This window comes from Notamacropus eugenii, chromosome 2 (genome assembly GCF_028372415.1).
Source record: "Notamacropus eugenii isolate mMacEug1 chromosome 2, mMacEug1.pri_v2, whole genome shotgun sequence".
Lineage (NCBI taxonomy): Eukaryota > Metazoa > Chordata > Mammalia > Diprotodontia > Macropodidae > Notamacropus > Notamacropus eugenii.
In genome coordinates this window covers 43,307,870-43,322,143 of record NC_092873.1, presented here as the reverse complement: position 1 = coordinate 43,322,143, position 14,274 = coordinate 43,307,870, and the positions used below count along the sequence as shown (strand labels likewise).

Below are 14,274 nucleotides of genomic sequence, written 5' to 3'. Positions count from 1 at the left end.
AATTTCCCAAACTAATTTGAAAATGAAAACTTGAACTTTATTAAGCTCTGCTAATATATGTGATAACAGGTTAAATATTAAATTTAGAAACGTTGAACTTTATTAAGTTCTGCTAATATATATGACAATAGCTTAAACATTAAATTGAGAAGGAACTTTCTACATCTTCTCAACCTACTATTTCCCCTCCTTCTTTTCAGTGACTTTTGATATAGAACAACAATTGCCAGAAGTCAAGCAATTAAAACTCGAATCATGTCTCTACCAGTGACTCACTATATGATTCTGAGCACATCAGTTAATCTGTAAAATGGGAATAAGACATTATCCTACCTACCCCACAGGGTCATGGAATCAAATCAGATGATGGTTGTGAACATGCATTGAATATAAAATGCTATGGGAATTAAGAGATTATTATTTCAGGTTCAAAACGTTTATTTTCTGAACTCACCTTCTAGATTGCAAATATATTTCCTGAACTTTAGATGCTAAAAATGGATTCACTGAAGGACCTATTGCCAGCTGGATTTCCCCAGGCCTAGTACCTGAATTTCTATATTATTAATAGAATCTTTATCTCAGATTCTTTAACATGTATTTTAAACTTTAACATGTTGAATAGTATACCTATGGCCAATATTGCCAAAGTATATGCTACCCTTTCCTAATTACTCTAATTTGTTGTATATAATGGAAATAGTAAATAAAGGCTATATCTTCAGTTTTACTGAAATGGAAAAATGAACAGATTCATGGAATGTATAAAGAACTGGAGAAAAAGCACACATTTGCCCTGAAATTAAGTTGCTGCCCTCTTTTTGGGAAGCAATATGGCAATACACCATAAAGCTATAAAACTGTTCCTATCTTTTGACCTAGGGATTCTTCTACTAAGCTTCTACCCCAAAGCAGTGTTTCTCCAGGGACATCAGGGTCTCCTGGGGTTCCCTGAGACTCTTTTAGGGGGTCCACAAGGTTAAACCATTTTCATAATAATACTAAGCTGTTCTCTGCCTATTAAAATATCCTTTTTCCAGATACCTATCTGGGAAAGGCTGGACTTCTTCACATACTTTAGTCCAACAACGTATCTCAACAGACTGAATTCAGAAGCAGATATGAGAATGCAGCTGTCTTCTAATAAAGAACGTTAAAGATTCACATCTATAAAACACGCCATTCTTCTCATTAAATTTTGTTTTGGAAACTAGAGTTCCTGCTTATTTAAAATGGTATTTGCTTTATCCTGTAACAGGCTTACTCCTAAATTAAGAAGTATTTTAAAATTTTATCAGCTGGGGTTCCTAACACAGGAAATGTCGGCAGCTAGAGCTCTTTGGAGTCCTCAGTCATTGTTAAAGGGGGCTTCGGACCAGGAAGTTCTGGAATCCCTGCCATAAGAATGTCATGGAAAGGGGACGTAGGCATGCCTGTAAAAACAGTCCCGCAGCCGTATTTGTAATAGCGAAGGCAGCTCATGGCACCTAAGAAATGGTGGCTATAAATAGTACAAAGAAACGGGGAAAATGAGTTGATGATGAGAGAGAATCATTTTGTGTGTTCTCCTATAAATGCAAAAAATAGCAAGAAAATAAAAATACGGAAAAAAAAGATCGAAAGGGAGCATGGGAGCAAACAACGTCTGCCAGGGTTAACGGCGGTGTTTTGTGTTTTAAATGGTCACGGAGAGGCCTCTGGGGGAGGGGACAAGGGCAGAAGGGAAGCCCTGAGTTCAAATCCTACCTCGGCTGGCCTCGCACGTGTGGCGGGTCGCAGCCTCTCGGATCGCGCTTCTGGCTGCGTTGCCGGGAAGGTGCTGGGCCGGGTGGGGGGAGGGAATTTTCCCACAGGGAGGGCCCTATAGCCATGACGTCACAGGTCGCGTCCAATTCCATCTTGGCTTCTCAGTGGTTTCGTGGTTACTCAGTTTAGGGTTTTTTCCACGCACACTAAGGGCACCCGCTTGCCCGCAGCCCGCAGGGCCTGCGCTCCCGCACGTTTTTACAGGGAGGGAAACTGAGGACCATCCCTGCGCTCAGGGTTTCACGGGACGTCGGATGGACGTTTCCAAAAGGTCGGCGTCCCGGGCTGCCCGGGAGAACCTGCCCCTCGGCTCTACCTGCCCGCTAGGCCCCACCTGCCCGCTAGGCCGAGGCTCCGACAAGTTTCGCGCTCCCCGGACCTGCCTCAGCCGCGCCGGAAGAGGTGCCTCGTTGCCATGGGAATTAGCTCGTCCCTACGTCAACCGAGGGGGCGGAGCCAGAGGCGGATTGGCAGCCGCTGGACGGGGGCGGGGCGAGAGCCGATGAGCAGCTTCAGGGCCCAATGGCGTTGGCGCGTGAGCCGCTCGAGTCCAATGGCGAGAGGCCGCCCAGGGTGGAGGGGCGGGCCCGGGGTAGGGGGCGGCGCTGGAGATTTCTAGAAGGGGCTGGGTCTCTTCTCGTCTCGTCTCGCGGGTCCATGCGGAGCTAGGTTCGGGGCCGCGGCTGAGCTGAGCACGTCCCGAGCCACGTTTCTTGCGCCCGTTTCCTCCGCCGCTACCGCTCCGCAGCCATGTCGGCCGTGAAGGCGTTGAACCCCAAGGCCGAGGTGGCCCGGGCCCAGGCGGCGCTGGCCGTGAACATCAGCGCGGCCCGGGGACTGCAGGACGTGCTGAGGACCAACCTGGGGCCCAAGGGCACCATGAAGATGTGAGGAGGCCCCGGGGACGGGAGCGCGGGGCCGGCGGGGGTGGGGGAGGGGAGGGTGGGAGCGCGGGAGGAGCCTCCCCCCACGCGCCGGGCCCAGCGTCCGGTCCGAACCTTCCGGCGCCCCGGGCTCACGTGGGCGAGGCTGGGAGGGCTACCGCCGGTCCATGTCCGAGCCAGGGCGCGTGGGGGGAGGGGTGGGGGAGGGGCGACGCCCCCTGCTGTGCGGCCGGGGAGCACGCGGTAACCTCTGAACCCCGAGATGCGCGTGCGTGTGCGAACGTGGGTGCGAGCCCGCCCTGGGAGGGCTCTCACGCGTGGATCGGGTCCCTGTTCTCCTGCAGGCTTGTATCCGGGGCCGGAGACATCAAGCTCACCAAGGATGGCAACGTGCTGCTGCACGAGATGGTGAGAAGCCCCCCGGGCTGGCTGGGGTCCCCACAGAGCGGGGTGGGGCCTCCTGTGTGCCTGTCCCCCCCCCCCGGGGAGGCCCGTCTGTTGTCCTCCCTTTGTCCCACTCAGGAAAGTGAGGCCTTCCCCCTGGAGGCTGGACTCGGACCATCCACTTGGGCCACCTTTTTTAGCATCGTTAACGGACTTAGAGGATCAGATTTTTTTTAAAGTCGAACTCAAGATTTTTCAGAAAGGGAAATCCATTTTCTAAGGATATCATTGTTGGGGACTGAAATAACAGGATTTGACTCGGTTCTTCTTAAGCTGACGTCATATCCCTCTTGGAGCAGGGACTCTTGAATCTTTGGTAGTAATTATATTTTGATGGGAACTTATCTGCTTTGGAGATTCTTTAGTCCCATGTCCTTTTGTCTGGGAGGGGCCATTTGTGCAAAGCTTTTAAAACAAAGGTTTGGGAGGATTTGTTTTTGGTTTTTTGGATAGCAAGAGTTGACAAGTGTCTTGGCTATGGTGAAGAGAGGTCTCTCCTCAGATTTTAATTGTGTATGATTTTCATTTCTTATTTTAGCAAATTCAGCACCCAACAGCCTCCTTGATAGCAAAAGTAGCTACAGCCCAGGATGACATTACTGGTGATGGCACCACTTCAAACGTTCTCATCATCGGGGAGCTGCTGAAGCAGGCGGATCTCTACATCTCTGAAGTACACATGACTGTCACATTCCTGTGGTATTTTCTTCTGAATAGGAAATGTTTTATTTGTCCACTCTAGGCAGGTTTGAGGGACAAGTAGTGATGGGCCCCTTACAGAACTAAAGAAAAAGTTAACAGTTGTTTTTGTCTAACTTTTAAAATATGATCTGAGGGTTATGTTTCTCTGGATTCCAAAAGGGAAAGGATCAACCAAGTAGGGAAGGGATCAGAACTTTTGTATAACCCTATGTGCTTCTGTGGAGGCCAAAAGCCTCTTGTACATTTAACCAATTTAGTAAAAAAGGGAGGAGGAAAATAGGGAAAGTATAGAATAGGTTTCATGTACTGGAGAGTGCTAGGAGATCCTAAGCACTTGCCTGAGTTTCATTCAGTTCCATAGATTTTGTTTTTATTTAGAGAAAATAAGAGGTTGTCTTGTAAGTGGCATTTTATTATTTATTAATGTGTAAATGGAATTCCATATAACTTGTGGAAAATATGCATAACCAAAGCATCAGCAAGGTTGGGAGGGAGGCGTCCCTTATTTCTCACTGTTTGCACAGAGAACACCCAAGCGTGCTTTGTAGTTCATTTGGCTTATAGTCTGTGCTAGAATAACATCTGCTCTTTTCCTCTGCATTGGAAGGATTGTTTGTCCTTTTACATGTATTCAGAAGGGCAGCACATTTCTGAGACCAAGTTGTAACTAATGGGTTCCACCTTATAAAAAAATCATGTAAGCTTTGTTATGATAGTAGAAGCAGACTTAATTAGTGATGAGGCTAACAGGTGGCTTTATGAACATTTGTCACCAGGGTCTGCACCCTCGAATCATAACGGAAGGGTTTGAAGCTGCCAAGACGAAGGCCCTTGAAGTCTTGGATCAGATCAAAATAAGCAAGGAGATAGATAGAGAAATTCTCGTTGATGTGGCCCGAACATCCCTGCGCACCAAAGTCAATGCTGACCTGGCCGATGTGCTGACAGAGGTAGGTGTTGGATGGAGTCTGGATGAGCCAGGCCGACACACAAAGTAAGGAAACGAGCATTTGTGCTTTCATTTCAGCTCATAATCCTGTTTGAGTCATGCAGAAACCTCAGGGAGGGAGCAGAGCAGAAGTCAATATCCCCACTTTGTAAATTAGAAAATTGAGAACCAGAAAGGACCTTTGGGCCCAGTGCTCTTACAGTGCTACACCATTGCTGGTGGCAATTTTCATTAGTTTCCTCTAGTCAGTAAAAACAAGAAATTCTTGTGATGATCCAGTAAAACTGAAAAAGGATGCAAAGTGTTCCTTTGTTCCACCTGCCAGTGTCCTGTACACCACTCTATGTGTGTGGTATTAAGAGTTCTGTTCCACATAGGGTTAAAATCTTTTTTATATCATTATTGCATTTGGATCTTGGAAATGCAGATTAAAATAGAGATTTTTGTTGGTCTGTCTACGGCCTTTGGTTTGGAAAAACAAGTGATTATGGGCCTGACATAATACTAGGTCCTTGGTGGAAGCTATGAAATGACTACTTTTACAGTAGGAATTGAGAATTTTCATTCCTTTGATTGCTGTCTTGAAGCTGTAATGGGTAAGGTGGGGCTGGTTAGGTGGGTTTTTGATGAGTGAGAGTTAATTTTGATGGCCTTTAAGAAAGGGGGAAATTGGGACTGGGTTAAAATATAGATAACAGCTTTATTTAACTTTGCGTCCCTTTCTGTTGCAGGCCGTGGTAGACTCAATTTTGGCCATCAGAAAACCGGGTGAACCTGTTGATCTTTTCATGGTAGAGATCATGGAGATGAAGCATAAATCAGATACTGACACAACGTAGGTAGTTAAAAGTTGTCAGCAGTGTTAATTCTGAAATTCTGTTATCTTGAGATTTTTAACATGTTAAGCTTTATATGCTGGTCATCCAAAGTGATTTAACTCTTGAATTTTTAGACTAGTTTGAAAGTTGAAGCAGCTTTGTAGGGAAACTTTGTTGGAACAAATGTTCCATGAGGTATCTTTTTGCTTCTCTTTTTGTGATACCTTTGGATGAGTAATGGGGATATGTATTTAGCATAGATGAATCCTATATATCACACACTGTGCAGGTTTTGCTAATTGCTAATCAGGTTGGTTGATCCTGCAGGAAGTGAGTAAATATGTGTGATATGCAGCGCCCACCACCCAGCATTAAAAAGGAGTACGCCTCTGCCCAGAGTTCCATTGGGGAGGGGCTGGCGCTAAAACCAGTCCATTAGAAGACCAAAATAAGTGAATCCCATATATGGTGAGGGGGTCCAATCAGAATGTTCATCCCTCACTAGTTTTTTGTTAAAATATAACTCTTTTTAGAAAGTGGGTGGGGATGAGTAAACAGGTTGGTCCATGAGGAAAAATTTGTTCTAGGCTTTAAAAAAAAAAAAAGGTAACTTTTAAAGACTGAAAGAAGAGAATAAAATTGGACCACTTGAATTTGCTCTCATTTTATTACTTGAGAGTCTTTTTTTAATATACTCATAGAAGGAAATACATATTTTAATAGGTTAATTAGAGGACTGGTTTTGGACCATGGTGCCCGACATCCTGATATGAAGAAAAGAGTAGAAGATGCTTACATCCTTACCTGCAATGTGTCATTGGAATATGAAAAAACGTAAGTTGATGTTATTTTCATAAATTGATCACAGTTAATTGCCTCCAAGAGTCCATCTAGAGGCTCTAAATCTGTGGTCCTATGAAATCTGAATTTTGAGAAACTGCATTGTGAATTTGGGGGTTTTTTCCTGGCTTTTTAAATGTAACTTTGTTTCCTGCTCTTTGTTTCTTTAGAGAAGTGAATTCTGGATTTTTTTACAAAAGCGCAGAGGAAAGAGAGAAACTAGTAAAAGCAGAAAGGAAATTCATTGAAGATAGAGTAAAGAAAATAGTAGAACTGAAGAGAAAAGTGTGTGGTGATTCAGACAAAGGCTTTGTTGTTATCAATCAAAAGGTAAGGAAGAACTTTCAGTGCCAGGTGGTCAGGTCTCAATTACCTAAATAGTTCGATCATTTTAAGGTTTGTTTGTTTCAATTGTTGCAGGGAATTGACCCATTTTCATTAGATGCTCTTGCAAAAGAAGGTATAGTAGCCCTCCGCAGAGCAAAAAGAAGAAATATGGAGAGGTAAGTTTTAGCCAATGAGCTGAGTAATTTGAATTTACTTTTACTGTCTGTAATTGGGTCTTCACACAGTTCTTACTTACCAGGAATGGCCCATTCCGCAGCCCTTCCCCCTCCCCTCTTAGGGCTCTCTGTAGCCCTGTAGCTGGCTTGGTTATAGAGCCTGGGTCAGACACAGGATCCCTGGATGTGCCCTGTCTGCCAAGTCAGATTGCCATGATGCCAGTTTATGGAAAGCAAAAACTATTTTGTGTCTGTAGTTATTCCTGTGTCATAGTTGGCAAGAGGACGTAATTGGGTGGGAATTGGGCTTGGGAGTGAAAGGGTTGCAATGCTCTTTTATGGGAATCTTTCTGTTATTACTCTCACCGGACTATCTGGTCTTCTACAAGGCTGAAATCTGAGGCACAGTAATGAAAAACTGCAGTCCAACACAAGTGAAAACTTCCCCAAAATTAAATATGCTCATGAATTGTGGGGAGTAAAAGTTTCTTACCATGGAATTATAAAGTAAATTTTCCTTATTTAATTCAGGTTGACTCTTGCATGTGGTGGGATGGCTATGAATTCTCTGGACGACTTAAATTCTGACTGTTTGGGCCATGCGGGGCTTGTGTATGAATACACATTGGTAAGTATATTTCTTCATGTAAGTACTATTTTTTAACTTGATTATCTCAATTTATATTTTGCATTTTAAATTTGTTGAAACTTTGCTGTGTAGACCTGTGATCACATTGATGTAGGGAGCTCTTTTGGTGAGGAAATAACCTACTACTGTGGATCATTCATTCATCTGTATTTCAGTGATTTGCCCATGGTGCCCAACCAGTACCAGTAGAAACCTGGTCAAATCTCAGGTTAAATTCAAACCTTGAATACTCGCTGTTAAGCTTTTTTTTTTTTTAATAAAGCACAATAAACATTTGGCTCAGTAAAGATTGTAGGTATTCCTTGAACTAAAAATTTTGATTTCTGATACTACAGGTTTGTGTTAGACTAGCATATGACATAAATTATGTGTGGGGCTCTGAATCATCTAGAGAAGTGATAGACACTTCATTGTGGGAAGGAAAAGAGGCCAAGCCACTGCCTCCCTTTCTGTAGTATTAACCATACCATGCTCTGTCTGGCCAGTGCAGTTAGTTTAAAATTCAGTTAAGCTTGGTGAATTAAAAATTCACCATTTGGGGTCCGTGTAAGGCAAAGTGCATTTGCCCCATCCGTAGGGTTGGTGGCCTCTTGCATTTCCAGATTATTTGCAAAGAGCAGTAAAATAGATCTTCCCTCTTCCAAATGGCAACGGACAAAGTTGGAAATCTGGTTTGGTCTGGACTGTAGCTGCCGGGGCATCCTATCCCTTCCTCCTAAACCTTAATTGGTGCTTACATATGTTCTCAAAGGAAGATCAAATAACATAATGTGCAAACTAAGTGTTTTTCATCATTAGTGATATGAACTGTGTAGCAACATGAGTGCGTACTGAACTGAGGTTAAAATCATGGCTTCCTCTCCCTGAGTTTACCATCACATCCTATACTGTGTCCTACTTTGAAAATAATGCAGGCAGCAGCTTCAAAAGGCGAGACCTTCACCCCTTACCCAGAATGAATTTGGGTCCCATTTGTTTGAGGGGGGAGTGGTGGGACACTAATGATAGACCCCTATAAGGCCCTGAACTTTCCCACGTGGCCCAGATCCATGGAGTTACCTGAGGTATCTGACCCCCCCCCAGCCCCTGTTAATTACTTAATTAGCTCACTTGACACTCCTTAATTCTATGCAGGCCTCTGTTATCTCCTGACTACCGCAGGCTATCTGCCCCTCCTAGATTCCCTTCAGATCTTCTCAGGTTTTCTCAGTTCTATCATCAAATGCCCAGATTCCTTAAGCATCCCAAGTACTGCAGACTCTAGGAATCCCAACACAGTGGTGTCTTAATAAACTCACTGCTTGGACTGAAAAAAGAAAAAATAGTACTAGTGATGCCTTAGAACTGTTTCAGTGCTGCCCAGCGCTTGTGTTGTTTTTATACACATGACATTTTAGGGAGAAGAGAAGTTCACCTTCATTGAGAAGTGTGGCAACCCTCGATCTGTCACCTTGTTGATCAAAGGACCAAATAAGCACACGATTACACAGATCAAGGATGCAGTAAGAGACGGTCTGCGCGCTGTCAAGAATGCTATTGAAGATGGTGAGCTTTATCTTGTCAGGTTTAACCACATTCGCAGCTCTTGGATGGCCTTGATTTCCCAGTGGATCTTTCCCCCACTCTGTTCTCTTTTATAACAAAATGAAAAGGGGGAGATCTCTAGCTCCAACAACAGCCAGAGATCACAAAGGCCAGGGGGCAGGAGGGTGGGGAATAGGTTCTCAGGTTCCTTTGGGCCATGCTTGGTAATTAGAATTTGTGTATGTTAAGCTTGTTTAAGTATGTTTACTTTTTAAGTGCATGGATGAATACTGTGTTCTCTTTGTCAGTAGTCAACACAGCCAGACACCATGCGAAAGCACATTCTTCTCCTTTGAAACAGTCTAATGGGATGCTAAGGGTTGTGGTAGGCATGCCATTACTAAAGGAGATCACAGGTGTCTGCCCTGACTTTAGTGATGGTGTGAGAAGTGAAAAGTGAGCCAAGGTCACAGAGCTGAAAGCCCTGTCAACTGGTCTTCTGAAAACCAGTAGTTTGAGCACAGGAGAGGTGGCACCATTTCATCCAGGGAGGAGAGCGTTGTGTCCCTCACAGTTGATGATGCTATTGGAGATGATTGGTACCTGCCCTGCCTTCAAGAATGATAGCATGCTTTCTGACACCTGAGCTGCCCTACTGTAGAGATGTGGATATAGAGAGATCTGTATATCTCCCCTCCGTTTGTTGTGACATGTACTCTTGTTTTCCTGCCCCTCCACAGGCTGTGTGGTTCCTGGTGCTGGTGCAGTGGAAGTAGCCATAGCGGAAGCTCTCATTAAACATAAGCCCAATGTCAAGGGAAGGGCCCGTCTTGGAGTCCAAGCTTTTGCTGATGCGTTGCTCATTATTCCTAAGGTGTGTGGACATTTAATCACTGGCTAGCTTGTGACGTTATGTTTAGAAAACATGTCTGTGTGCTCTAAGTACTCCTAGATTGGGTGTTATATGGTTCACTTGTAAAGTAACTGCCAATGTCCTTTACTAGTATCTGACCATGAGGATCCTTGGGACCAGCTCTTTCTAGGACAAACCCTGCTTTTAGACTAAGGGTAATTAAGTTACCAGTTGGTGGCATAATTAAATTTCGAGCATTTGTGAGTGCTGCTTGCCTGTTTTGAGTGTGACCCTAGTGAAAATGCTTACCAGCACTGGACAAGGGAGGCTGTCACACTGCACAGATCTTGAAGTTTGGCCTCCCTCGGAGGCAGGATTCTCTCTGGGCCAACCCACAGCCAGGCTCAGACTGGAGGCTCTGACAGGAGGTCTCCACCATTTTAAGTGACCGCAGCATTCTTAGGATATTTGTAATAGCAGCAGATTGGATTTTGCTTGGACCTGTGATCCCCTTGTTGCAGATGGCTTTCAGTGAGAAAATGTTCTGCCTGTGCAGATGACTAGGGTGGGTGGGGGTTGCAGGTGAGAGAGAGAGAGAGAGAGAGAGAGAGAGTGAGTGTGTGTCTGTGGCAGAACTTGAACTCAGGGCTTCTTAGCTCTAAGGCTGACTCTTTACCGATTACGCTATATAGATGAGACATTTCTTCTCACCTGCAAAATGAGGGTGTTATGTTAGATAACTGAAATAATAGCTGCCCTTCATACAATGCTTTCAGGTTAGCAAAGCAGCTTTAAAAAATACTTTGTCTTCACAACAACCTTAGGTGGTAGGGAATATTATCACCATTTCACAGATTACAAAATTGAAGCAGACAATGACTTGCTGAGGATCACATCTAGTGTAAGGGTGTGGTCTGCCTCCAGGCCCAGTGTCTCCACTGTGCCCCCTAACTGCTTACAGATCTTAATCTAACTTGAGATGTAGGGTCTGTGTGTTCTACTTTGTTCGGAACAAATGAAACAAGCTGTTTTATTTTCATTCTTGTTTGCCAGTGGGACCTTTAGGTTAAATGTGTCTATTTTGTTTCTGAAGGTTCTTGCTCAGAACTCTGGTTTTGACCTTCAGGAGACACTAGTTAAGCTACAGGCTGAACATTCAGAATCAGGACAACTTGTTGGTGTGGATTTAAAGACAGGTAAGAACTGTGCCCACGGAGGACAGTCTTCATTGGCTTCTCCAAGTAGGTCAGGTGCTGCTGAGACAAGCAAGTGCCCACAAGCAGCAGAGTTGTGAGTCATGAGGTCCTTTTCCAAACAGTGCTTTAAAATGCATAGAACAGGATTACAAAGGAAACCAATTAATTTTATTGAAATCTCCTTGTCAAAAATGTTTTACAAAAAAGCACAAGTACATGACCTCCAGCTTAAGAATAAATTTGAGGTACCTGAGTAAATATTCTTGAGACCCAAAGGTCACCAGTATCACACTGGGTGTGTTCCAGAGCACCCTCAGCTGGGAGGAGGGCAGTTCTAGTGCCAGAACCCTCTGAGGGGAAGCGACCACCAAGATGATCAAGTTGAGGGGGTCATCCTATTTCCTTTGCAGGTGAGCCGATTATTGCAGCTGAGGCGGGCATCTGGGATAACTATTGTGTCAAGAAGCAGCTGCTTCACTCCTGGTAAGTGGGGGAGAGTGGAATTAATAATTAATAAAGAGCCTGTGGAGGTTGGGAAGTGGGGGTGGTTTTTTTTAATATTTAAAGGAAAAAAATTGTTGCGGCCTCTCTTTGATTTTTTTCCCCAAGTAATATTGTCTATGAGAGGACTTGATATTCAAATTTAAAATACGGGTATTGGAAAAGACAGAAATGAGGACAGGCACTGTTGTATGATTAGACAAATTTAAGAACTCCTGGGTAGCAAGAAATGAAAACTTATTTTAGTTGATCCTTAATGCCTTAAATCTCCTTTCAGCACTGTGATTGCCACCAATATTCTCCTGGTTGATGAGATCATGCGAGCTGGAATGTCTTCTCTGAAAGGTTGAGTGGAATCAGTTTCCCTTGTTAATCAGCTGAATCATGAAGGCCCTACACAGAGAACCACAAAGTATGTCTGGCGCTGGAGTTTTCTTCCCAGTCGCCAAAAGATTGTCCAAAGAATAATTGTTTTTCTTACTGTTGCAGTAAGCCTGGTCTCTAAAACAAATTATTGGCCCCCATTCAAATGTAAGGTCCTGAAATTGACTACAGTATTTATTTTTTTTAATTGCACTGAGGCCTACAATTAAAGCTGCGGTCCTTTTTACCCATCGATAATCGTCCTGCCTGGCTCCGTGTCTCCTGTAGCTGGTGTGCAGTGTACACACCCTGCTTGTCTCTTTGTTGTGTCCGTAGAGTAGCGCTTGATTTTAGTCTGACTTGGCCAGTGGCTTCGTTCTGTTCAAATCTAGACACAAAAGGGGCTCGAAGGTTTCACACAATTCAGATGAATTCTGCCTTCTGTACCTGCTTTTCTGTTCTAGTGCAAGCCCTGAAGCATAAAAGCTTTTGTTGGAAGTAAATTGTTTGTATTTTCTCCTTCCAAGATTTTCCTGTTGAGAGAAAAGAGTTGATGGATATTTAGAATGCACTTAGGAAAAGTAATGCTGTGTGTTAGTCAAACTGTAGTCTTTCTAGTAACTTATATACAGACTGACTTGAACCCATTCCCTATCGGCTTTTAACTTAAAATCTTTTTATTTAGGTGGTTTTGACAAAAGTCCAATTGCCTTAGTATGTGGTCTTACAAAAGTGTGTATGTCCTGTAGTGGGTTGGGTTTGGGGTTGTTGGGAGGGGGTTGCCCTTTTAATTGTTGGATGTAAAATAGAACTTGTTCCTCGGTGTGTATAAAATGTATGAACTGATTTTTTTTTTAATTCTGGAGACCTTTTTTTATATCGCTTTCATTTCTGAATATATTCTACTTCCTTCCCCAGCCATCCATTCTTTGAAACCAAGAATAAAAAAGACAAAGAAACAGTAGCATAAAACCAGCTGCCACATCACTTGTTTAGCTAGGCAGTGCTCCATGGGTCCTCACGGCTGCATCTTGTAGGTGCAGAATGGGTGTGGGAGGGAGGCAGTGTGGTCTGCTTTGCACAGACAGGGGAGGTGGATGTTCAGGGGCAAGTTCATTTTTACTATGTTTGCTTTACAAGCATTAATGGTTCATCTGCTAGGTGCCGATGGCAAGGTGCTGCCCAAAATGAGATTGCCTCCCTTCTGGGAGGTTACTTTGGGGGTGGGGGCCACAGCTTCCTCAATTGTGAAATGAGATAATCTCACCTCCCGAAGCTTTTGGAGTAGTCAAATGAGAATATTTATAAAGCTTTAATTTAGTACAATCCCTTGCACACAGTAGGCACTTCACAAATGCTTATTCCTACTTCAATCCCCATTAGCTCTGTGATCTTGGACAAGTCACTTAATCTCTCTAGGCCTTGGTAAAATGAAATGGGGCCCAGAGATGTCAGTGTAGTCTTAAGAAGAAGTAGATTCTCCCTCTCAAACATACACTTTACTTCTGCTGTGTTCTGGTGCCTAGGAAAATGAACCCTCTCCAAGTGACAACCCTTCAGATGCTGGCAGGTGAGCCCCCCAAGGGTATCAGACAGTTCCATTGAAATGCTGGTCATGATCCCTCCTATGTGTGTGTTCAGACGACTGTGCCATCGGAGAAATGATGACATGACTTGCACTTGACTTTGTTTTGAGAGAGGGAGGGCTGTGCAGGTCACCAGCCTCACTTCTCCTCCAGAGCCATCTGAATCCAGTGACCAGATATTCATCAGGATCACTGGAGATGACCCAGGATAAGGCAATTGGGGTTAAGTGACTTGCCCAAGGTCACATAGCTAGTGAGTGTCAAGTGTCTGAGGTGAGATTTGAACTCAGGTCCTCCTGACCATGATCGCTCCATCAAAAGAGGGGAGGAGGATAATGTAAAAAACACTCTGGGGGTGAGGGGAAGGGTATTTCTTCCCACAGCTGGCCTTAAGTATGTTTCTCAATAGAGTGTCTTGCGTGGATTGACTAAGGTCCCAGAACCTGACCAGTCCCCTCAGAATCTCCGTCATCAACTCTTGGAAAACAAACATGAAAAGAGCCTTTCAGCCATAATAACAGCAGTTGGCTGAATATGGCACAAACAACAGAACAAAGCAATAAGATTAAGTGGTCTAATGAATTTAAGGGATAAACTTAGTGACATCAGTCAAATTCCATTAATTTGGTTGACTGTACTCCCAGATTTTGAAAATA

The 14,274-nt window shown here is 44.0% G+C and overlaps 1 protein-coding gene and 2 non-coding genes across 3 annotated transcripts; all 3 read left to right on the top strand.

Annotated features, from left to right (window-relative positions):
• Positions 1-2,377: 2,377 nt before the first annotated feature.
• On the top strand, positions 2,378-12,890 carry CCT6A (chaperonin containing TCP1 subunit 6A). The gene is made up of 14 exons (XM_072640093.1): positions 2,378-2,693; positions 3,035-3,098; positions 3,673-3,807; positions 4,613-4,786; positions 5,517-5,620; positions 6,327-6,437; positions 6,614-6,773; positions 6,864-6,946; positions 7,478-7,574; positions 8,993-9,140; positions 9,860-9,993; positions 11,066-11,168; positions 11,579-11,651; positions 11,947-12,890. Exons 1-14 carry the CDS (start codon positions 2,557-2,559, stop codon positions 12,017-12,019), a joined length of 1,596 nt encoding a protein of 531 aa, XP_072496194.1. The 5' UTR covers positions 2,378-2,556; the 3' UTR covers positions 12,020-12,890.
• On the top strand, positions 4,353-4,486 carry LOC140530642 (small nucleolar RNA SNORA22). Its single transcript, XR_011976070.1, has one exon. It is a non-coding gene; the product is annotated as a small nucleolar RNA SNORA22 (small nucleolar RNA).
• LOC140530637 (small nucleolar RNA SNORA15) lies at positions 9,397-9,537 on the top strand. The gene has a single exon (XR_011976065.1). It is a non-coding gene; the product is annotated as a small nucleolar RNA SNORA15 (small nucleolar RNA).
• Positions 12,891-14,274: the final 1,384 nt, after the last annotated feature.